The 24,518-nt window shown below is 40.2% G+C and overlaps 1 protein-coding gene across 6 annotated transcripts in view; it reads left to right on the forward strand.

Moving 5' to 3' along the window:
• The window catches only part of RARB (retinoic acid receptor beta), a 699,713-nt gene that overhangs the window by 323,908 nt on the left and 351,287 nt on the right, over positions 1-24,518 (forward strand). For all 6 annotated transcript variants that reach the window (XM_072950739.1, XM_072950689.1, XM_072950646.1 and 3 more), the window contains one exon: positions 4,154-4,614. In XM_072950739.1, coding sequence (XP_072806840.1) covers positions 4,437-4,614 — 178 coding nt within the window. In that variant the 5' untranslated portion in view covers positions 4,154-4,436. The remainder of the gene's footprint in view (positions 1-4,153; positions 4,615-24,518) is intronic.

Consider the following 24,518-nt stretch of genomic DNA (forward strand, 5'->3'; position numbering starts at 1 on the left):
GTTTATATAAAATAAATTTTAGATGTTTAGGGATAAATTCGGAGTTTAGGGTTAACAGATACAAAAAAAGAAAAGAAAAGAAAAGAAAGGATTATGAGCTTGGAAGCTTGTGTGCAAATTTAGGCTGAAATACATACCAAACCAGGCTCCAGAATATTGTGTGACAAAAAATGATTAAAATGTAGTTTTAAAAAAAAACTTTTTAATTGAATGAAAACAATAACAAATTAAACTGAAGAAAATATAATGTGTTGTATTAATAAGATCTCACAGATCCAGGCACAGATGTTAACAGTTCCCGGGACGCCTGCCACTGCTTGGCAAGTATCGTCCAGGTGCCTAGTGGGGAGACCTTTCCTGCCACCTCCCATTATGCCACTATTTCTCAAAGGCGAATTTGCATCAACTCTGCCAACAGTTATTTTAAAGTCCTTTTTTTTTTATTTTCTCCTCTAGAATATTACTTTCAGCTTTTTTGTTTCATTTAGTATCTTCTTGTAAAACACTTGTTTTCTGCACGACACAGTGTAAGAGACTTGATTGAAACCTACTCCTCTTAGCTTGACCCCTTTCACAGATGATGAAACTGATACCCAGGCAATCTCATGTGTTATAGATCCAGGACCCCCTGACCCAGCCCCCACTTCCTTCCCCTCTGCCACCCCAGCTCCTGTTTGCATTGCCTCAGGTGGTGAGGGAAAAAACCCCGAATGAGCCCATACTTAAATCAGGCATGAAGAAAAAAGCCCTGCTAATACCAGTGACCGTCTTTTTTTCCTAAAAGCCTGAAACAAAGGAAATTCTCTGCTTCCAGGAATAGCCTTAATCAGTCACATATGTGAACAGAGACCTAGTGACTGTTCAGACAATTTTCCACCAACATAACAGGATTTTCCTGGCACATTGATTTTTTTTCTTTTGTCTAATATTAAGTAGTGGGCTTTTTTGTTTGTTTGTTTGTTTGTTTTCTATTTTTTTTTTTTTAAGATGCGAGGTAGAATACCAGACTTTTCAAACCAGGCAGGCAGGATGCTGAAAATGTGTGGTGTTTGAAAGCAAAGAGAAATGAAGGATTATTGAGGATAGAAATAGTCCCTGGTTGGTAAAAACAAACAAACAGCTTTAAAAATCTAAGAATTGTGCCCTGCGGGGGTGGGTTTGCTGAACTGTCAGCTTCACCAGTTAATGAGGTAGTTTGTCTAATGGAGATAGAAAAGACCATTTGTAACAACGCTGGGCTTTGTGTGTGTGATTTAAAAATCAAATTGAGTGGAAATGCAGCAAATACTAAATGGCCTTGTTTATTTTCTAATTAATTTACTACAAACTACAAAGCAAAGCGTTAAATGTATCAGATGGTCTGTGATTTTTAGAAGACAAAGCCTTGAAAACATTTCACTTCTCATAGTCCATTTACTTTCTTTTCATCAGAGAAACAAGTTGCGGTTTGAATTTCAAAAAGACATTGATATTTGGGGGGGTCATCACTTTTGGAGTTAAGCGTGTTACATAAGTCATCCAGGACCACTGTCTCCTTCCTAAGGCTCAGCAGCGTCCTGGGAAGCCTGGGACCACGTGGCCTCCCTGTTGATGACATTCATGTTTAATACCAGCAGACCAGGGACGCGAGGCTCTGGGGAGAAGGTCATCTAAGTGAGGACAGCTTCTCCGGTCACAACTGCTCATGGACCTTTTGTTCTGTAGGGACAGTTAGGACAACGCAGGCACTCAGTATACATAGCACCGCATGGCACAGGGGAAAGAGCCGAAGTGGTAGAACCAGCTAGACCCAGATGCAGATTCTCTCTTAGCCACAGGCTGATTCAGTGACCTCACTGAGACTTGGTTTTCTTATCTGGAAAATGAGGATCGTAACAACTTCCTTCTAGGACTGTTCTATGAGCTAGAACTTAGAGGTCATAAGTGAAGTGCCTGATATATGGTTAAAAAAAAAAAGGAAGTTATTTATTAAAGTAGAGTTGATTTATGATATTTCAGGTGTACAGCAAAGTGATTCAGTTATATATATGATACATATATGTACATATATATATATATATAAATTCTTTTTCTTTATAGGTTATTTTAAGATAATGAATGTAGTTCTCTGTTTTATATAGTATAAACTTGTTGCTTATCTGTTTTATACATAGTAGTGTGTATCTGTTAATCCCAGATTCCCAATTTATCCCTCCACCCTATTTCCCCTTTGGTAACCTTAAGTTTGTTTTCTATGTCTATGGGTCTTTTTCTGTTGTATAAATAGGTTCATTTGTATCATTTTTTTTAGATTCCACATAGAAGTGATATATGATATTTGTCTTTCTCTGTCTGACTTACTTGACTTAGTATGACAATGTCCAGATCCATCCATGTTGCTGCAAATGGTATTATTTTGTCCTTTTTATGGCTGAGTAGTATTCCATTGTATAAATATACCACAACTTCTTTACCCAGTCATCTGTCAATGGACATTTAGGTTGCTTCCATGTCTTGGCTATTGTAAAAGGAAGTTACTATTGACTAGAGCATTTTAGAGTTCTCAGAAACCAAACTGAGAAGTCAGTAAGCCTCAATGAGTCTTTATTCTCAGCTTTACCTATATCCCACCTTTACCTTTTTTCATGACAAAAGTTTTAGTCCTAATGTTCTTTTCCCAGGGCTACTGTGACGTGGCCTCCTCCCTGCCTGGACCCCAAAGCCACTTGTTCAGTCCAGCAAGCTTGTTCTCAGAGACATATCATTTCATGGGACAACACATACAGTAATGGTAGACTTTTGCCTAATGTTTGCTATTTGCCTGTCCCAGGCACTGTTCTTCTCTCAGTATTACCTCATAACCTCATTTAATCCTCACAATACCCCCTCTGAAGTAAATTCTATTATTAGCCCCATTTTCCAAAAAAAAACTGACATATCCGAGGGCTAATTGTCCAAGGGGGCAGAGCCATGATTTGCACGTAGGAGGTCTGGCTCTAGAATCGTGCTCTTAACAACCACTTTATGCCAGCCTCAAGATTTTGTTCTTGTTCTGTGCCGGATGGTTTGATATTCAGGGCTTGCCATTCAGTGGGCACCAGAGTTTGGGCCTTTTTGTGAACATTGGTCAGTAGGGTCAAGGGGAGCCCATGACATCCACTGTCAGCCCACTCTAGAATCTATTTCAGTAGCAAGGAAGTCTAGCATCCCTGGGATGTCCTTTATGGGCGACAGGGCAATTGAACCCTCATTAACAACATGAACTCAATTAGGAGCTGTTAAAACTAGAAACTTCACGAGGGCAGGAGCCACATTAGCATTGTTCCACACTGTATACCTCTGGCGCCTACATCAGCACTTGGCACATAATAGCAAGTTAGGATTTGACAGAAGGATGGATAATTGAACAGAGACAAGGGGATGATGGTTGTATGGACTAATGGCTGGATGGTGTTCTTACAAGAAAGGTGTATACTGTTTGACAAAAAGGAACTCATATAAAATACTTCACTGATCTTTAATGGCTGTGTCTCTTCCTTACGTTTCATTAGGTTATAGTTTTCTCTCACAATTACAGTTATCTTGTTGGGTATGTCATTCCAAATGGCGACATAAAATCCAAAGTTGGAAAGTCCAAAGTCTTGGGAGCACATCAGTTTGGACAACATCACACAGTACATTTATCTAAGAGAAGCAAGAAAAAAATTTCATTCACTCGTTCATTCAACAACTATTAGTTCAGAGTCTATTGCCTGTTAGGTACTCTTAGAGGAGCTTAAAACATAGCTGTTAACAAAGCAGAGGAAAACTCTGCCCTCCTGTCAAGTACGTTCTAATGAGGGAGACAAAAAAAGAAATACTCTCACATGTCATGAATGGAGCTGTTTAAATGCCATGGAGAAAAGTTCAGCCGGGTGAGGACTATGGGGAAGGAATGGGTTCGGGGCAGGGGTGCTAGTTAATATCAGATAGCCAGGGTTATTCTGAAATTAGGTAGAAGTTTTATTCTATATTAGAATATGAGAATTTAAGAAAACTAAGGTAGTGAGTGCAGGGGAACAAGTGGGAATTGGGAATCCCAGATTAGTATCAGAGACTTTTTTCATACAATGGTTTGATAAAGAAAAAAATGTTTTTGACTTGTGAGATATATGTATATGTTTTTCTCTCACAGGATTAGCAGCTCTGGACTTTAAAAGTGATATAGCATTTCCCAGCCTCCAACTGAGAAACTGAACCAAAAAGCCATCCTTCCTGTCATCAGCAGAGAAAACGAGAGGTGGAGACACCATGCTGAGAGGAAGCAAGGTCAGGTGCTGAACCTTCTTGCTTTTGGCCCAGAGCACGGCTCAGGCTCAGCTCTCGCTCTGAACTTACCTGCCTGCCCCACTTTGGTTCAAGGCCTGGAGTGATGAGTTCCGGCCCCAAAGCACCTTTCATTCTGTGAGGCCTAAAACATGACCACCAGCAGCCACGCATGTCACGTCCCGGCGGTGAGTGGACACATGACTCACTACCCGGCTGCGCCCTACCCATTGCTCTTCCCGCCGGTCATTGGAGGACTTTCCCTGCCTCCCCTCCACGGCCTTCACGGCCACCCTCCACCAAGTGGATGCAGCACCCCGTCACCTGCAAGTAAGTACCACTGGGATTTATTCTTTTCTCTTGATTGATTGGCTTAATGGACCTCGGAAAACAGGGCGGTTCACATCCAAGGTGAGCTCTCATTTTGTTGGGTGTTGGTTTCTCTTGGTCTAGGAATCTGCCTTTGGTTCCATCAGCAGGAATACAGTTTGGAACCAGATAAGTGGTGGGTCTGGGTCACTCAAAACTACATTGGTTTTCTGTTCTATGTGATGAAATGTAAACACGAAAAGCAACAGCAGATGTGACCAACGCACTGAAAAAGCTGGCCGCCTGACAAATAACATGTACCATGAATTAGGAGATGATGCCGTGAAAATCACAAGTGGTAACCCTGAGTTTAACATCTATTTTGGTTGTGAGATCTTCCTTTGAATTTCTTACCCATTTCCTGGGTACGAATAAAATCTGTAATTGTTTTCGACTTCCCAGGGGTCTTTGCCACCAGTTCGTACCGTGTACGCTTTTTAAATGTCCTTGATCACTTTTGGCTTTTTAAACTGTTCCTTACCTCCAGCCTTCTCTACAATGTTGAGTATCTAGTACAATAAGATAGAAGTAGTTAGAGTTAGAATTCTTCAAGACTGATATGGCTTATCCACAGAAAGCATACATATTGTATGTTTGTTTGTTTGTTTGTTTTTAGATAGTTCTGCCAATTTAAGGACAGGCTGTGGTAGCCAGTGAGCTTTTCCACCTTTTAGAAACAGGCTTCCTGTTGGGCACTTGGAGGTGAAAGGCACATTGACTCAATTGTGCTGCATCCAGCAGGCCCAGTACCTTATCCAAGTTACTTCAGGTTCATAACTTGGCATGAGCTCATCAGAGTTCTTTCTGCTGATTATTTCACATTTTGCTGCTTTTTATGGTGTTCCGCCAAACATTGGCTTGGCCTTAGAAATTTTTCTTTTAAAATACTCCCTTAATTTTTCTGTATTGTGGTCTTTGCTCCATAACTTCTCCCTCCTACTATCTCCTTAGCTCACTGGGAGCAGGGAGCTTGCTTCGCCTACCTGGGATCCCACAGCTTTGGTACAATGCCTTCAGAATTAGTAGGAGATGGATTTCTGGATGCTTGGGTGTTTGGATAGATGGACAGATGGATGGATGGATGGATGGACACACAGATGGACAGACTCTCACTGCAGGGACATTGATTGCAATCGTAATATTCTCCTGCCCGATATTTATTGACTTGTTTTCTCTCCTCCTTGGAATGACCTGATTATAATTCTTCCCTTCTTTATTTGGGATTTCTGGCCTAAGTGTGTGACCAGTAAAGTCTTTTAAATTGCTTAATAACATTTTCCCATGCTTCTTAAGTTGAAGTTGAAAGTAGATGCAGCCAAAGTGGCTCCTTGGCTATCAGGAGAGGCAGAAAGAAAACCTGGATTCCATCTTGCTGGCCCAGGTGCCAGTGTGAGCCTGGTTCACCCAACGTGCAAATAATACAGTGAAGTTACTTTCAACTATCACATGGTAGGGTCTGACTAAATAATTCTGTAGCTCAGCAAGCCTGATGGAGAGCACATTCTAACACATTTCTCTCCTTAGGTCGGAAGAACATTTTGTAGATGTGGGCAAGGAATTAAGACATGAGTGTTAGGCCCATTGTGGGGGAGCTAATCTTGCACGTTAAAAACTTTAGGTGGCTGTGGCCCCTCGATGCTCAGCATCAAACCCCAGCAACTTTGGGCTTCTTTGGCTACTAATTTTAAGGAAAATGCAGAGTGCAGTAAATGGAGGGGTGGGTGAGATCTTTATGCAAGATGAGCACCCCTGAACACTTAAACAGGCTCTCAATATACCAATCCCTGGCCCTCTGTTTGCAGATAGTTTGGGGTCTAAGAATTCTGTGGAGCAGTATTTGACAAACTTCAGCCTGGAAGGCAAAGCCGGCCCACCACCTGTTTTTGTAAATCAAGTTTTATTGGAACACCCACACCCACTGGTTTACATATTGTCTACGGCCACTTTCATGCTACAATGAGAGAGGCTAGATAGCCCCCAAATCCTAAAATAGTTGCTATCTTGCTCTTTACAGAAGAAGTTTGCTGACCCCTGTAGTGGAGATAAGACCGCTGGGACAGGAGTCAAAGCCTCCCGAATCTAATCAGGCTCTGTCTCTAAGGGGAGATGTTAGCTCTCCTAATTCCTTAGACCCTGAACGAGCTGGGCTAGATCGTACCTAAGGCTGCTCTCACTATAAACACAAGGCTGTTCTTTTCATTTCACAATTACCAACAAGGCACAGGATGCCATCACTACTGAGTCGACCCATCATGACATAGCTATTTTTCAAAATCAAAATTGGTCAAATATTGGCAATGTCATTTAATTCAACCTTTGGAAGGAGAGTGTCAGCAGTTCAAAAAAAAAAAAAAGATGGTGAATAATTAATTACAGTTTTTTTTCTGAGGGCCCTGATGAGAGGGTGCTGAGTAACTACACCTCGGAAGATGTCACTGGAAGGTGTCTGGAGAAGACGCAGTAAAAGGACAAAGTATAGAAAATTCAGACTGGAAATTGCAAAGTTGACTTACTTCATTCTCTGGATAGTGTGCTGCTTAATTATTTCCTACTACAGGCAAAGTACACGAAAGCCACTTAGAAAAAGATCATTGAAAGAAGCCACTGCTACTGTGTGGTCTGTTAGTTGGCCCTTGGATAGGGAGTTGCCTTTGTCAAAGCCTGCAGTTTAGAAAGACCGTGAAACCAGGGGCAGGTCCAAAAAGTTACACACAGACTTTCTCTTGCTAAAATTAAACCTGAAGTTTTATTTATGCACTGAGGTTAGTTAGGGAGGTAGCCAAATTCCATAAAATCTTGATAATTACCAAAACCCATGCTTGGGTGGAAAAGCTGGCTAACTGAGGGCGTGAAGGGAACAAACATGGTGGGAATGACGCCATGAGCAGGGTCTCGTCACTGAACAGTGGGATCTGCCAACATTTCTTTCATAATCTGCACGCCTCTTGATTCTGCCTCGTAGCAAAGTTCTTTCAGCACCATGTTCTATGCAGGCTCCAGAACCTTCTGCCTCAAAAGGAAATGAAGACAATTTCTGCAGCAGCTACTGATGTTAGACCCAGTTCTACTCTTCCATCTATTCACTTCTGACTCTTGGGCAGCCTGTTCCTGACCAGAGCCTGAGCTCTGTCTGTCTAACATCTCTCTTCTATAGCACCTGTGACCCTCTTCCCACACATAACAGCGCCCTTGACCTGACCTCTCACTTATAGTCATTCAATCTCGCTGAATTTCTCTTCCATAAACTATAAAATATTTTTATTTAAAGAACAGTATTTTATTATAAGACAGTCATATTCAAGTCTTTTCAGGATAAGGGGAGGTATAAATTAGAAAGAAAAGTTGTACTGTAAAGGGGTAAAATCAGATCATTTCAACTCCGACAAGCAGTGATTCCTTATGTGATAGCTCAGATTTTCTCCTGGTTCCCACGCCCAGGCTAACAGCCCATTTTTCCTTGGTTTGTGCCAGTAGTGGACCCTGTTCCTCTGTAGCATGGAGGACTTGGCTACTGGTGTGACCATTTGTGACCACTCACAATTCAGAGGGAAATCTGTGACTACTTTTCAGAAATTCTGCTCTCTAACACCTTCTACCTAAAGGAAAAAAATATATATTTGCAGGAGAGAAGTGAACTTAAAGCATCTTCTGTGTGTGCATATCCTTGTCTTTGCATTATGACTGAATTCTCATATCATGGAGTCTCTACAAGCTTAGAAATTAGGACATCCACATAAGAGAGAGTTAAGCAATAAGAAAAATGACCATGTATCAAGCACCTCCTGGATAATCCACTGAGTGTTTATTTAATGTCTGCCATTCTTAATCTTTTTAAATAGATTCTTAATATAGCTGCTGGGCCATTAGCAGCAGTCCCATTTGACAGATGAAGATCATGAGGCTTAGAGAAAGTAAAGAGCCTACGCTGCTGGCTCATGTTGGAGCCAAATTCCAAGCCCAAATCTTGGGGGGACTTCAAAGTGCATGTCCTTCCCAGTGTGTTGGGCAATGAGACCAACTTAACCCCTCAGATAATCCCCCAGCTGCACTGTGGGCATGTCTTTCCATGATGGTTCACGGAGTCCTTGGAGACGAAGGACCTGTATAGAACCTCACAACCTCTTTGGTTTCACCAACTCCTGTGGGAGCAGTTCTCACTGTTCATCAAAATGAGGGGTTGAGGGGGGACCCCATACGCAGGGAGTCACTGCCATGTCTCCGCTCAGCTGTCTCCTTTGGGCAGAGAGCTGGTCGCCTCCGGCAAGCATGACTTCCAGCAGGAGGGAAGCCTGCTCTGCTATGCCAGGGAACACTCAAAATTTAATGTTCCAGAGCTTGCTGTGAAAGTTGGACAACTGTCCGTCTGTCTCTCTTTATGTTCCTTTCACGGCTGCTCGTTCTGGTTTATGGCCGCACATGTGCTTTTTTATAGGTTGTTGTAAGCTGGAAAATATTAAGAGTTTTGGCTTCGGAGACTCTCTCAAAATGATCTCAGTTTAACGCCAGCATCTTAAAATGAGAATTCTTTTCCCCTGTTTCTTTAATGATCCAGAAGTGCTCTCCTGTCAGAATCACAAAAGAGGGTATTCGCTTAAAAACAATCCCAACTTTCTGGAGCGACAGACTGTGAAGCTCAGAATTAGCAATGACAAGACGTAAAATGAGTGTTATTTCTATTTCTTGTCTTAAACTAAGACAAGCCTTACTTACCCAGCTTGGCTAAAGCACGGTGTGCGGCCAGATTGGAATTCCTTATTGCACGTTAAGGACAATTGGCCCAGGGGTGTTGATTCTGTTTCAAATACCTGCATATTGATGATAACTAAAACCAGCTCATTAATTTGTGTTATCCGTCACCCTTGCTCTGTAGCCTAATCTTCTTTCTACTGTGAGTTATATTAAACTTAAACGTACACGAGGACCCCACTGAAAAAAGATCACGTCTAATTTAAAGATATCTGGGACTTAATATATTGCTGGTATTTAGTGAATGTCAGACGTAATAGTATGATCCTTAGGTGTGTATCCTTCACAATTTGTAAGCCAAATATAAATAAAGTTAAAGAAAGTGAAAGAAACTTGTTAGGAATTTGAGTAAACTCAGTTATAGCAATTTTGTCCATCTCATTGGCTTTGGTCATTTGGTATTTCTAAAGTTCTAAGATGCCAAAGGCTTTTATCTGAATGTTTTAGAAATAGAGTTGAAGCTTTTGGAATGATTGAAGGGTTTTAGTGGTCTTGCACAGGCCTAGGGCCGTGTGTGTAGGATGTAAGGCTCCATTCCTTAAACAGGTATTGATTACTTCAGTGAAGTGCCCCTTTCCCCAGTAATAAAGGAATCTGTGTGTCATCTCCTTGATGTCCCTACAATTTCCCCAGACTCTGATCGAGCGCAGCGTGTAATCCTTTGAATAGTTCTAATGAGGAGCTGGGTCCATTCTGTTTATTGAACTTCACCCCAAAGGGATCAGGAATATGTGAACATGAATTAGAAACAAAAAGATTACTGTTCAATTTCATCAACTTAACTACGATGCCCAAAGGAGAATTTCAACTCTCAGTGTGTGTTTTTGAATAAAAATAGGCTTTCAGTCCATGGAGGTGATCGTAAAAACAGGAATGGATTTTCCTCTAAGTTACTCCTGCCTATGATCATTCCTAGGGAGGGCATGTTTGAAAGAATAGATACCAAAAAGAGACCAAGAAGGGAGAAAGAAAGGGATGCTTTAGGGTTTATATTAGAATGCCTCTTGGTATTCTATTTATGAAATAAATTAAACAGACTTTTACCAAGAGCATTTTTGACCTTTTGAAAATTGAACCTCTGAAAACTGGAATCACAACAGCTCTGAGTTGGCTGAGATTTGAAACCTTCCATGGGTTCCAAATTTCTGTCTTGATGAACTCATCAGTCTACAACTCGTGCACATTTCAGATGGGCTATTTTGCTTCTAACGATGAAAACCCCATTTGGGTGACCTTGAGTGACGGGAGATTAACCTCCACACACGTCCACGTGGACACACATGAGGACAGGTAGTGCTGCCCCCAGGCGGCTGCCCCCTGGCGGCTGCCCCCTGGGCCGTCTTCAGGATGAAGCTCAGGCAGTTCCACAGGAGCTCTGGCTGTTTATGCTGTGATGCAGCTCCCGATTTTGTCTTGGCTTCTCTGTTTTTCTGCTTTGGCTCCCTCTGACATTTGAATGGTTTTGGTAATTTAAATGGGTGAGGGGTGGGGAGGGAAGGTGGAAGAGAGAGGAAGAGAGAGAGAGAAATAAGAGAAAGGCAGAGAGAGACTCTAATTAACCTGGCCATTTGAGCTGTAGGCCACCTCCAAGAACTTGAGACTAGTAGAGCAGCCAATGGGCAGGTGCTGCCATCAGACCACTTGATTTTTCACTTTGCCATGAGCATGTGTTAAACGTAGCTGCCATTTATTTAATGTGCTCCAGGTCTTACCTCTGTCTGCCCACAGGAAAAGAGAAATAAAGGAACAAAGATGGAGGTAACCAACTTTCCCAGGGTTGTCAGACAAAACTGGTGGGCCTGGGTTTGAATGCTTCTTGCTCTAAAGCCAATCTTATTTTCACAACTCCGTGTTAGCTAAGGATATCAAGGTGATGCGAAGATTTTCACACACAGTATCTTGCACTCCTACTGGGAAGTCATAATCACCTAAAATCGTTTCGATCAAAAACTCTGATTGCTCTTTGTCCGCTAAGACCTTGATTTTGCAAAGCTTGTAACATCCCCTCTCACCCACGGACCTACTGTGCATACTGTTTTTCTGTTTTTTTGATTTTTGTTTTGTTTTGTTTTGACTATACATGTCCTATTCTGCTGTCTTCAGTTGTTTTCATAGATTTACCTCCTCTCTGCGTCTGTTAACCTGAATGCCTGGCACAAAGTAGAAACTCACTTAAGGTTTGTGGAATGACTGAATCAATGGTTCTTGCTGGTGGAGGATTTTGGAAATTTGTGGATATGCTTTTGAATGTTGCAATGATTGGCAGCACTCTAGACAATAAATGGATTAGGGCTAGGAGGCTGACTGTGAACAAGAGTTGCAAATAGTAAAAAATTCCCTGATGTCCTCATGATTTCCCAATGTCCCACCAGACGGTCATGTCAAGAACTGCCCCCCCCAGATAAATTATGATTAACTCAAGCTAAACCATAATTCCATTTAAAATATGAATGCAAAATATTGTATGCTTTTATTGTATCCTGAATTATAGGGCTATCATTGCTGGGTACATTGAGAGTAGGCCAGTCTTTGTGTTGTTTGATATGTTTCGAAGAGTCGTTCACCATTTCAGGAAATTGTATCTCTGCTGACACTGCTCTTCTTGGTGTTTAGGTCACCAATACCACACACTTTTATCAACCTGCGTTTGTAGTTAAAACATTCAGTGCAATTCTGCATAGAGGGACATGCATCTTAACACTAGTCCATGCCTGAACACTTACACGTTGAAATAACTATTATTTTATTATGAATGTTTTTCTTTGAATTCATCCATGATATTGCAGTCAGGGCATTATATTATCTTCTTTCAAATTACATGTGTAGGTGGGCTATATTAGCTATGATTTTCATTTTGATATAGTAAAGCGGGTGTCATAAAAAATGTTACTGAAAGAACCATTGCATCCAGAAGGTTCACGATTACTGGAATGAATGGATGGATGGATGGATGGATCCATGAATGAATCAGTTGGAAATAAGTAACCGTGTCAAATAAACTGCTTCAAAAGTAAATGTTCTGGCTGTTGAGAGAAGAGGAAGGAGCTATTTAAGTGAAATGGGCAGAGAAGGGTTTGCAAAACCAAATGCAGTGATGTGCCACGCATAGGACAGTGGGCGTGGTGCTGGGAAAAGCCATGTCCACAAGACCCACGGAAAGGAGGAAGGTGGGTTGCTTTTTGTTTTGTTTTGTTTTGTTTTTGAAGTTAGTTATTTTTAATTTATTTTATTGAAGTATGGTCAGTTTACAATGTTGTGTCAATTTCTAGTGTACAACAAAATGTTTCAGACATCCGTATACATACCTATATTCATTTTCATGTTCTTTTAAAGACTGGTATAAGATATTGAATATAGGTCCCTGTACTCTACAGAAGAAATCTGTTTATCTATTTTATATGTAGTAGTTAGTGTCTGCAAATCTTGAAGGTGTTTTAATTTTCCATCTGGGATGGCATGTGGGTTTGATGAGGAGCCATCCAGCCTTTGCCTCCATTTCCTGATGTGTAACCAGAGTCCCCATGATGTACAAGAGGGAATCAAACATGCTGTCATTCATGAATTCACTCTTGTACTATTTACTTAACACACGTGTGTTAGGTATTGCAGAAGGCACCGCCACATCTCTCTGATCGTTTGCTGGGTAAGCCCATCAGAGCCATCAGTTCTCCCTTGTGTGTCCCGCCAGGTTCTACCTCCCATGAGACGTCATTTCAGGATTTACCAGGAAAAACGTCCAGGACCATTATGGGTTGAATTGCGTCTCCCCAAAAATGGTGAACTCCTAATCCCCAGGATCTATGAGCTGAATGTAACTCCACTTAGGAATGGAGTCTTCTCAGATGATCAAGTTAAAATGAAGTCATTAGGGTGGACCCTAATCCAGGATGGCAAGTGTGCTTGTCATGAGGAGAAGTGTGGACACAGAGACAGGGCTAAAGAGAGGAGGCCGTGTGAGGACTGGGGTTATGCTGCCATAAGACAGGGGACACCAAGAAGGCCAGCACACCACCAGGAGCTCGGGGAGAGGCGTGGAGCAGATTTTGCCTCACAGCCTCAGAAGGAAGCAATCCTACCGGCACCCTGACTTTGGACTTCTAGCCTCCAGAACTGTTTATGCTACTTTGTTGCAGCAGCCGCAGGAAACTAACAGGAACCATAACTGCGGCCAGTACCTTCCTACCACTGGAGAGGGAAAAACTATGCATTTGATCTTTTCCCCCTTTAAAAATGTCTAGTAATTCAGCTGTCTTCTCATAATTTTATCCTCACAATGACTTTCTTTTCCTGCTTATTGTGGCTCCCTTGGCTTGAACGAATGAATATTTTAGGAAAGTGATTTTTGTTCCCTTCCTAGACAATTTCTCTTAATTCTGGCAGCTACAAGTCCATGATCATGAGTCACAACATTCGTGACTTTTTAAACGAATTTCTCTCTATGCCTCCCTGGCTTTCTTTGGGTCCTTTCCTTGGATCCTTGGGTGCTAAACTCCCACCCTCTTCCATGACCCCCCACCTGTCTTGTTTAATATGCACTTTGATTTTAATGTTAAAGCCTTTGCCTCCCAGCTCTGCGAGGTTACCCATCGCTGTCTTATTGGAGCCTGTGTGACTCTCCAGAAGAGTGATTCTTATTACAAGTTCATATTTCAAGTTCCAGTCACTGAGAGAACATTGGCCACAGCGATCTTACCATTATAATTATTGGTTCTTTATGATCTCCAGCATCACTTTATTGGCTATCTGGCCGTCTCTTCAGGATTTGTGAGCTATAAATTTCATTGACTTTGTCTGACCTTCCAGAATTCATGGTGGCTTCTCCCTCTTTGATCAGGCAGATTTGAGCGACTTCCCTGTCTGGCTCCTGGTGCCCTTTTTCAGTAACACGCCCTTTCTTTTTTTATACTTGGAGTAAGTTTTGTCATACAATTAGTTCTATTCTCTATTCATGTCCTGGTCTTTACAACTACTTCAGTTAGTTCTCCACATCTGATATGTTTTAGTTCCTTACAACCAAAAACCTTATTAAATTGTTTTGAGACCTAAAGTTTACATCACATGTAAACTTCACTGAAGGATTCTGGGCCTCACCAAACTCTTCCCTCGTTAACTTTGCCTTCAGTGAAGTGGGTACCTGGGCCACCGTCTTTTTACATCATAAGATGAATCAAATTTAATAACATGAAAATCTGTGTATGTAGTTTTTTTTTTTTCCAATTTTTGGCCAAAATCTAAAAAAGGCCATTGTACCATTTGATGGAAATGACCACTTCCAATGAGAAGGCATCCTGTTAATTTAGTATTAAGATATTTTGCCAAATGTCCATAAGTTTTACAAATATTTAGACAAAATTGAAATGTCAGGGCATTTTGGAGATAAGGGTGGTGGTTTGACCTGTGTCCTATGGGTGCTGATGGCAGCAGTAAGCTATGTAGCCATTATTTTGGGGTGAATCACACGGGGCGTCGGGAGCGGCATTGTTCAGAGACTGCCCCTCACCTCTAGGGGCGACAGTCAACAACAAAAGTACTAATTAGGAAAGGTTCATCTTGTTGAACCAAAAATGGTATTAATGCAGATAATTTGGGGGGCAAAGGCAGTAGAAATGAGGCAGGAGACTTTGCAGGACAGCTTTACATAGACTCCCTCTGTGTCCTTGAGCAGGGTTTTAAACTTGTGTTTCAGCTTCCTGGTCTGTAAAATCAGGGTAGTGGCACCTTCAAAGGGTCATGAGGAGACTGTCATCAGTTGATACACGTAAGCTTCTTACCACAGCACTGTAACAGTGGAAACTCAACAAATACTAACAGTCATTACTCTCACCTGCTCTCTGCAGTCAGAATCCATCCGCTTGTAAGCAAAATCCTTTCTTGTGGCACGACTTTCATTCCATCAACTGTTCATTTTAAGAACTGCTTCCCGAACGTAAATGTTGCTCTTACACACACAAGTACTTTTCCATAGTCTTTAAAGTCTACATCAGGCGTACAGTTTTCACTTCACCGTGTTTATACTTTGCCAAGATTTTCCCTCGAATTTCAGAATTCTCCAGGAGGTGGTTTTGACTTTATTGGAAAGGACTCTTTTTCATGAGTAACCCTGGCCTGCGGAGTAATTCATATTTATCACAAAGAGCTCACATCCAGAAAGTGCACGTGCATCTGAGCTTGTCTCACAGGCGAGCTCCCTTCAGAGTCCGGGATCTCAGGCCAAGGCTGGGCCCTCCTCTCCTCCTGGGGCTGCAGGCTCTGCAAGTCAGTCTGTCTCCATAAACAATCTCTAATAACGCTTGATCTAATTTCTGCAATGTTTGTAATAACATACATTTCTCAGCCGCGATGGTTTTGCTTCTATTAATACCAAGCTACTCTAATGTTAATTGCTTAATGGTGATGAAGTTGGCCAATCTAAAATAAGATGCCTAGAGAAAAACCTAATCTTGACATTTTACACCAGTAAATAGCACTTAATGATGACCACGTGGTTCGGAAGAAAGCACCCCTTCCCATACTTAGTAAACCTCTTTTGTCAGAATGTCTTGATGGCATCTTGGACCAAATAGGGATTTCTGTGTGTTCTGATGGCAATCTGTGAGACGCCCGCGGACTTCACACCATCCTTGTCTCCTGCCCCGATCCCCTGGAGGCAATTTCAGGATTTGCCTTTCACTTCTTCGCAAGAAATCCTATTCCAGAACCAAATTAAAGTATGCGTGTGCCGCTGTTAATATTGTTTTGTTCCACTCTGAATCCCCTAATAGGTTTAAGTAAATATACATGAAGTAAATACTGCTGCAAAGGTTAACATCTCTTTAGTACTCATCACAAGTTTTTGATTCCCACTTTGAGAATGGAAGACAGAGATGTGTGCTCAGAAGTGGGCAAACAGAGAAGTGCTGTGGAGAAATGGAAAAGACAAGACTTGGTGCTGGGACCCAAGACTCCAATGGTAAACACGACTGGCAGAGATGGAATATAGCAAGGATATGGAAAGACCTGGTACACTGGAAGAAAAAGACGAATAATCCGAACCAGACATAGTCAGGAGACTTCATTTTACTGAAAAAAGAATTTAAATGTCCCATATCAACCTCATATTGGTAGTTACGGAAATACAAATCAGGGCCACCTTGCAATGTCATTTTATATTCACTGTTAGAAAAATTAAGAAGGGTAGTGACAATACCAAGTGTTCACTAGAATGTCGATCAACAGATACTCTGAGATATATTGCTGGTGAGAGTATAATTTAGTGTAATTATCTTGAAAACGACTTAGCACCCTCCTATAAAATGTAATATTCAGATTTCCTATGACCAAGCAAAATCCTAGAGTAGCTCTTTAACAGGAATATAAGGATTCATGTTTAAGAATGGTCATAGTAACACCGTTCACAAAAAGTAAAAATTGGATACCATCCAAATATCTGTGAGCTGACTTGCTCATATGCACTAAATTAAATAGTTTTCATCAATGAAAATGAAGTTATAGGCAACAACACAAATAGATCATAGAAACATAATATTGAGTAAAAAGGCAAATTCTTTAAGACTACACAGGATGCTAACATTTTTATAAACCTCAAAGAAATATTGTTCAGAAAAATATATATATTTGTAATAAAGCTACACATTTTAAAAAGTCAAGGGAATGATAAAGACCAAACTCAAGAGGTATCTCCTGGGGTTAAATGGGATAGGCAAGTGGATGGGATAAGCAAGAACCACACGGGTGGATACAACAGAAGTGACAAGAGTTCTAATTCCTACATAGTCATTTTACTAATATGCTTTATACCCCATGCGTGTGTGTGTGTATATATATATATATATATATATATATATATATATACACACACACACACACACATACATATATATATATATATAAAGAGAGAGAGAGAGCATTTATTTTGTAATTATTAAGTATACATTAAAAAGATAAAGGCTATGACTGTATTCTCCATGTGTTAAAAACAGACAGGAGAAAGGAAAAGTAAAGAAAATTGGCCATGGCCTTAAGCAGAAAATTCATGTTACCAAAAAAAGGCAAATGGCCAATAAAAATTTTTTTTTTAAATTTCAGTCTTAATAGTGGTTGGACCAATGCAAATTTTCAAAGAAATGCAAATTAGGATTTTATTTCTTGTTAAGAGAAAGCAGAGATTTAAAAGAAAGAGTCCCATTGTTACTTGGGCTGTAGAGAAATGAACACTCATGTGCAGTCTTGATGGTGAGAATGAAAATTGATATATCCTTTCTATGGAATAATTTTGCAGTAAATGACAAGGGCCTTAAAATATTCATACCAATGGCTTTGCGTTTTTGCTGCTATGAATTTATTCATAAGAAATAAATGTTTTAGTGTGCTTGGGAGGACACAGATATTAGCACAGGCTTGTTTATAATTAAAAAAAACTGGCGACAACCTTCCTGGCTAATAAAAAATGATTTATTAAAATAGAGAGAGAATGAAAATGATAAGCAGCCCTTTTAAATGTCAATGGAGAAATTAATATTGACATGAAAATGTTCAGTGGGGAAAACAAGTTACAGACTTAATAGGATTGTTTTAAATATTAAGGGTACTTAATATTCTTCTACTTTTTAACAGATATATATTGTGTATGTTCAGGGTGTCTATGTGGGTTCAGGACAAATTCTGGGAAGCAAATTTATAGTATTTATTGCTGGTCACATGGGATTACCTGTGATGTTTTCTTTAACTTTATTCAGGAGTCATGACTGCCTCATGGTAGCCTCGCTGCGTATTTCTTGTCACATAGTAAGTGCTCACTAAATGTTGGTATATGAACGCATTAAACGGCAACTTGTGCAATTAATGAAGATAAAGGAAACCTTCTGTTGAGCTAATTCAATTATATGTAACTGAAACAAATGTCCTGCCTAAATGAGCATCCTTGTCCTCCTAGATCTTAGTGTCACGTTCAAGATATTTATGCCTGATTCCGTTTCCAAGGAATGAACCCTTCCCAGGGACATTTGCATTTTGAAATAGAGTCTACAGTGGTTGAACTTCTAAGAAGATATTTTGGAGTAGGAAAGTTATCCTAGCAACTTCTCAAAGCTGTATCCTATGGGATCCATGGAATCCATCCACGCCGAAGCCACTTCTGTTTTCACAGACTCTAGACAGATTATAACTGTTGTCAGCACTACTGCCTATGGAAATCATAATTACCATCTATATGAGAGACCATATAGGTTATCTTATTTTTTCCACAACAAATGTAAGGTATTTTTGATTAACTCATTTACCTACATCCGATTTCATTGAGGAAAATCAATTTTATGACTTACAAAAAAGTCATGTGCACAACTTTTTTAGAATTGTAAAAGGAGTAACTTTGGGGAAAGAGGAAGTAAGTATGAGAGAACTGGAATCAACCTGAGGCCAGTGCATTAAAATGCATCCTACAAGGTAGAGACAATGTTGCTCAGATGACCTAAAAGCCTGTCCCAAGGAGAGTCCCACGGCTAACACAGTCACATGGCTGACAGGGTCCACAGAATGCAGTCATCCAGCCACCCTGAGAACACGGAGGACTGTGCCGCCAAGCACAGCCCAACAACACAGTAAATGTGACTCTGTTTATGTGTGTTTGTGTATTTAATAACGTCCCTCAATGTGGGCCAAATTAATCATTCCAAAGTTCAGTCAGCGAAAGCAGGTCCCCCACGGGGTCCCAAGCAAAGTCTCCAGGTATATGTAGCTCTCTCACAATCTGAACTTAATCCAAAAATAAATATTAGAGTGTCAAGATAAAAAAGAAAAAAGGTCTTCGTAGCCTTCAGGCAATTTTCCATAAAAACTGTTTTCTTCAGCCAAGGATTTTTGTAAGCCTTGAGAAGCTATGAATTTGAGGTTATGCTCTCTTGACAAGGACTCGAGGAGCCGAAGGAACAGGATTTTCCCTCCCAGAACAATTCGAAATCACCTCCAACAGACAACAGGTTATGGAAAAATATAGAGCAGAGGATTTTAAAGTGCAGACTTTGGAGCCAGAAAAACCTCCATTGTGACCCAGCTCTGCGACCCTTGGCTAAATCTCCTCACCTCTCACTGTTTCCTTGGTAGAAGCAGTTTGCTCTGGAAACAGGAAACTGTTCCCTCTGCCCATTTTATCTGCTGGGAAGAGGGGCCAGCATGAGCACTGAATGAAAGCTTCCATGGGAGGTCCTTTGCATGGAGCCTCCATCAGCTCAATTTCGCCCCCAGCATGGGTCAGTTTGTTGATTGGGAGGCAGCGGGGTGGGGGAAGAGGAGGAATACCAAGAATTTGAAGACAAAGAGGAAATGGAAAATAATCATCTGTAGAACTAAGATTCTTTTTCATGGAAGGAAAACTACCTGAGCAGAAGCAAATAGATTCAAGGGCATGTTAATCTCAGTGGGATTAATTTTCTTTGGATACAGGAAGGGATAGTCAGTTCCAATACGCTTATCCCCTCTTGGCCTCCCCTTCCCAGTCCCACCCCCTAGACCCACACCTTCAACAGAAACACAATGAGACCAGATGCTTTATGTTTCCAAACGCCCAATGCTTGCTTTTGTGTGGTCATCATGGTACTGGTGTTTGCTACGATATGTCAGTGGTGGCGGGTTTTTCAGGGGGGGAATTATGAAGTATTTCTTAATCTTACTGTGGATCTTGCATTACAGAGCACAGCAGGGGATATTTAACTGGCAAGTTCTCTCTGAGGTCACAGTGTGCCACTTTTTTTTTTTTCATGGAAAGCTTCAACTGCTCAACTAAAGAATGCGTTCCTTTAACAGGCAAATGAAAAAGAGACTGCCCGGTGATTCCTTGAGGTATGCTTAATTAATTCCAATCTGTTAATGACGGCAATTTTCTCATTTCACATGATAAATGGTGGCCCTTTCTAAGAGGCATCTCGAAGAGAAAGGACCTCCTCCCCACCCCCAGTTTTTTTTTTCCCTTTGTCCTTGGCTACTTCTGTCGCTTGCTGCTCAGAATGAGCTCACATCAGTAATAGTCATAAATAATTTACAAAAGTAATTCCTGTCTAATCACTTGGGACTTGGGGTTTTTATGATGTTGCCAGATGTGCCATCAAAAAAAATCATCCGGTTCAGAAACTTGTGATAAATTGAGTCAGAATCAACTAACTCCCTGAGGACAACCGGTCTTTTCGCGTGGACTTGTGTTGGGGTTCTCATCCGTCTTCCCCTCTTCTCTCTGCCCCCACATTCCCGCACACCAGAGACAAGAAGATCTCTAAGTGCCAGGCTACGGGAGGTTGTAGGCATGTATCAGAGACCCTAGCATCAGTTTTACGTTTCTCTCAATTGTTAAAGGGACACTTTAGTCCAGGCAAGGGGTAGACAGGGAGAGTTTGAAAAGCCCCAGACAGTCTATATTTCTCATACAGACACAGCGCTGGTGCCAACATGATATAAATACCCAGACATTGCTTGTGAGATAATATTCTCCTCTTTTCAATGAAAATCCTGCTCAGAATTCACCTTTACTTCCTCTGGACCCTCACCACATGAGTTTTATGTCTCTAATGAAGAATTTTGGGTTATTGCCCCTTACCATGTGGTTTAAACATTTACCCCTCGTATGGAATTGTCAACTTGTAGAGGCTGAGTCCTACATTATTGCCGCCTTCACTTAGGATGATGCCTTTCACCAGGGAGATGCTCACTAGTTTTGTGGAATGAAGGAAAGAATCTGAAAATGGATGAATTTTTATCCTGAAGCACATGGGGGAATAAATGGAAAGATCCACCTTGAGTTTTTCAACCACTTTGCTGGCTCATGTTCCAGTAACTAAGCTGGGCAGTAACTAAGTCAGTTGCATTGGGAAAAGACCTTAACTCAGTTCATATCATCTATGCAAGGATTTGAAATGATGCCACCTGAACCAGGAATTTTGTGTTCCTAAATTACAGTCTCTCAGTGGAGATTAAAATATCTATAATCCAGTGCAACAAGACACAGTAGTGTTCTCTGATGACAAATTAAATCTCTGGGGAGAAAGTCCCCCATGTTGTCTCTGATTACATTGTCAAGGAATCCTGTGAATTTGCTGACACGTAGGTTTTTCCTTTAATGTAAAGCAGGCAAGGAGGGAGGGAGTGTGGAGAAAAAGACAGTAGGGGGCGAATGTGGAGTCTTTTAGGGAGATTGAGTGGGGACGTAGTACAGAGTCCCAGCAGTTATTCTGGAAGGGCAGCTATGGCGGCGAGCTCTGGATGCTCAAAATCCAATATTTACATAGCTCTTCATCTTTGGATCTGAAGGGACATAAAGGTATTATCTTTGCCCAATGACTTGGTAAAGATCAGAATAGGAATCATATGATTCTTTAAGTACAACTGAATAGCCTCTTATAGTTAAATAATTTATAGAGCAAACAAGTGAAGCACTGTTGCCTTTTGGGGCCCCCCATAAGCTAATTATTCTCCCAATTTCTTGCCAACTTTTTGAAAGATTTTGATTGGTAGAAATCAATGCAATTGTTTAAAACCTATTGGTCAATCATTTTGTGGAGTTAGGTACGTTTTCAGGGACTACTTTTTACAATAAAGATAGTTAGATATTAGCCATTATGACTTAGATTATTTTCTCCTGTTTCTTATTAGACAAATAGCCTGCAATTTATTTTAATGCCTGTATTTATTGAATAGAAAGAGCTCATAAATGTTCCAATACTGAGACATGAGAATGTATCAGAAGGTACTTTACCTAAAATATAGCTCTAGAAAATGAAACTGTATTTATTTTCCCCACTTTTATTTTGATCTTGGCCCACATGCCTACATAATTTTATGTCACTGTAGTCGTAGAACAAATACAAGTTATAATTATGGTCTCTGCTTTCTTTTACAAAAGGATGCTATCGGTTGTTGCTCTGTGGGAAGTTGCTGAGAAAAGTGCCTGCTGTGTTCCACCGTGTTCCTTTATGAGCCATTACAGGGGAAATATGTCTTCTGATTTTTATGGCACAAGTAATATTTTTAGTGAGAAAAAAAGTTTTTTTTATCTTATGGCAATGGAAACATTTAATGATCACATCTTCCTTTTTTCAGTGCATCCTGGAAAGCTTAGAGTCACCTTTGCAGTCTGCTTTAAATACATGATTTATGATGAACATTTTCCAGACGTACCTCCAATTCTACTTTCATCCAGTTCTACTTTCTTCAAACAGTTTTCTGTTTTCTTTCAGTTCATTTTATGCACCTAAAACCCTTTCCACAAGAATTTTTTTCTTTTACTATTGTAATATGTCCTTCATAATTATTTTAATTTCTGCGTAATATTTTATGAAGTAGAGGTAAACCATTATATGCATTTGATGTTTTCTATTTTTTCTACCAGTACAGAAAATAATAAATATCTTTTACATCCAAAGATTTTTTCCCCCATCCTAAAAAAATTACTTTCCTTGGATAACTTTTCAAGAATGAAATGACATGTTCAAAAGCTCTACACTGACAACCAATCTCAATCCAATTTTGCCCTTTTTTGAAGGTGGGAAGAGGATTAATCCATGGTAAATCTTTACTTACAGGTAGACTGAAGGGTACAATTATTACTGAAAATTTACTCCTCACAAGAAGTAATTGAAACTTTGTGTTCTAGTCTGCTCGGTGAATATAACACTTCTAGGCAGAGTTAGGCCAAAATGAATCTGAGCTTCAAAAGTCTGAAAACAACATAAATGTTTTTCCTGGTTAATGAAAGAGAAATTATTGAAAATAAGATATATCTACACAATAAAATACTACACAGAAACTAAAGTGAACTTTTCCTATGCCTATAGGAAGATTTAATACCTTTTTAATAACCTATTATGCTTTTTAGTAATTTAGCATTTAGTAACCATCTTTACCCATCTATGTTTCCCTCAGTGGTTCTCAACTAGGGGGTTAACTGTACCTGAGAAAACATCTGGAAATATGTAGGAAGTTTTTGGTTTGTCATTTACAACTGAAGGCTGCCACTGGCAACTAATGGGTTCCAGCCAAGGTTTTTCAACATCTATCCCACCAAATAATCCTGTACCCACCCCTCAGACACACACACGTGACTGTTTTGCTCAAAATGCCAGTAGCCCCCACTGAGACACACAAGTGTCTCTAGGCCTGGTCTTAGTCAGTGTAGAAAGCAGGTCATTGGCTTGGTGCCTGGTCCTTGTAGACAAACACTGAGCTCCTACTGTGTGCCACGCATTCTTCTAGGCACGTAGAATACTTATCTGTGAATGAAACAAACACTCTGTCCCTCTTGAAACTTACATTCTGGAGAATGGCTTTTAATAAATGTTGCTTCAGGCCATAGAGGTGGAAAAAAGTGATATGTAAACCTTCATTCACCATATGCCTGAATAAATAGGCAAAAAAAACCTTTGAGTTGCAAGGATAGGGGCCTCTTGTGGTAGCTCACATTCTAAGCAAAAAGCATTACGTCACTTGTTCCATTAACCCCCTTTTGATCTTGACCCTTTGAGCTTAGTTGTGTGTCTCCTTTTTCCACGGATCTCAAATTTCCCCTAACCCTTGATTTTACGTTTTTCGTAATCCGAAGAAAGTTAATTTCTCATAAAGTGGAAGCCAGCCTACCTTGATTGTTCAGATACTTCAAAGATTATTCCAATATCGAAAGAAGTCTTTAAAAAATTAACTTTTGAGCAAAAAATAAATCTGTTTGCTCTGGAGTAAAAAGATAGGAACATTAAAGTATTAAGACTCTAGAAAGTTCAGAAATCACTTCCCTGTTCCATCAAACCACAACACAATTGTGGTTTTTATTGTTTTATATGTTTCAATTAACTCAATTGTAATTGCTTGTCAGCATTTCATTCTCAGCAATAAATTTGTCATAAAAAAGAGTAGAAATAATCAAATTTCATTGTTCATCGTTTTAGTGTTTGTTCCCCGTATCTGCTTCTGCTATTTTGGAATATATTCTTTTGCTAACAGCTGTGGTGATATGTTTTATAGGGAGATATTTTAACAGTTTTCTTTCTAATTTTCTTTCCATTATATATGTAGATTATTGCTTTTCAGAGTAAGAAAGAAAATGATCAGATGGTGAAGGAAAGGGGAGTAGGAAGAGACTATGTAAA

Source organism: Vicugna pacos, chromosome 1 (assembly GCF_048564905.1).
Source record: "Vicugna pacos chromosome 1, VicPac4, whole genome shotgun sequence".
NCBI lineage: Eukaryota > Metazoa > Chordata > Mammalia > Artiodactyla > Camelidae > Vicugna > Vicugna pacos.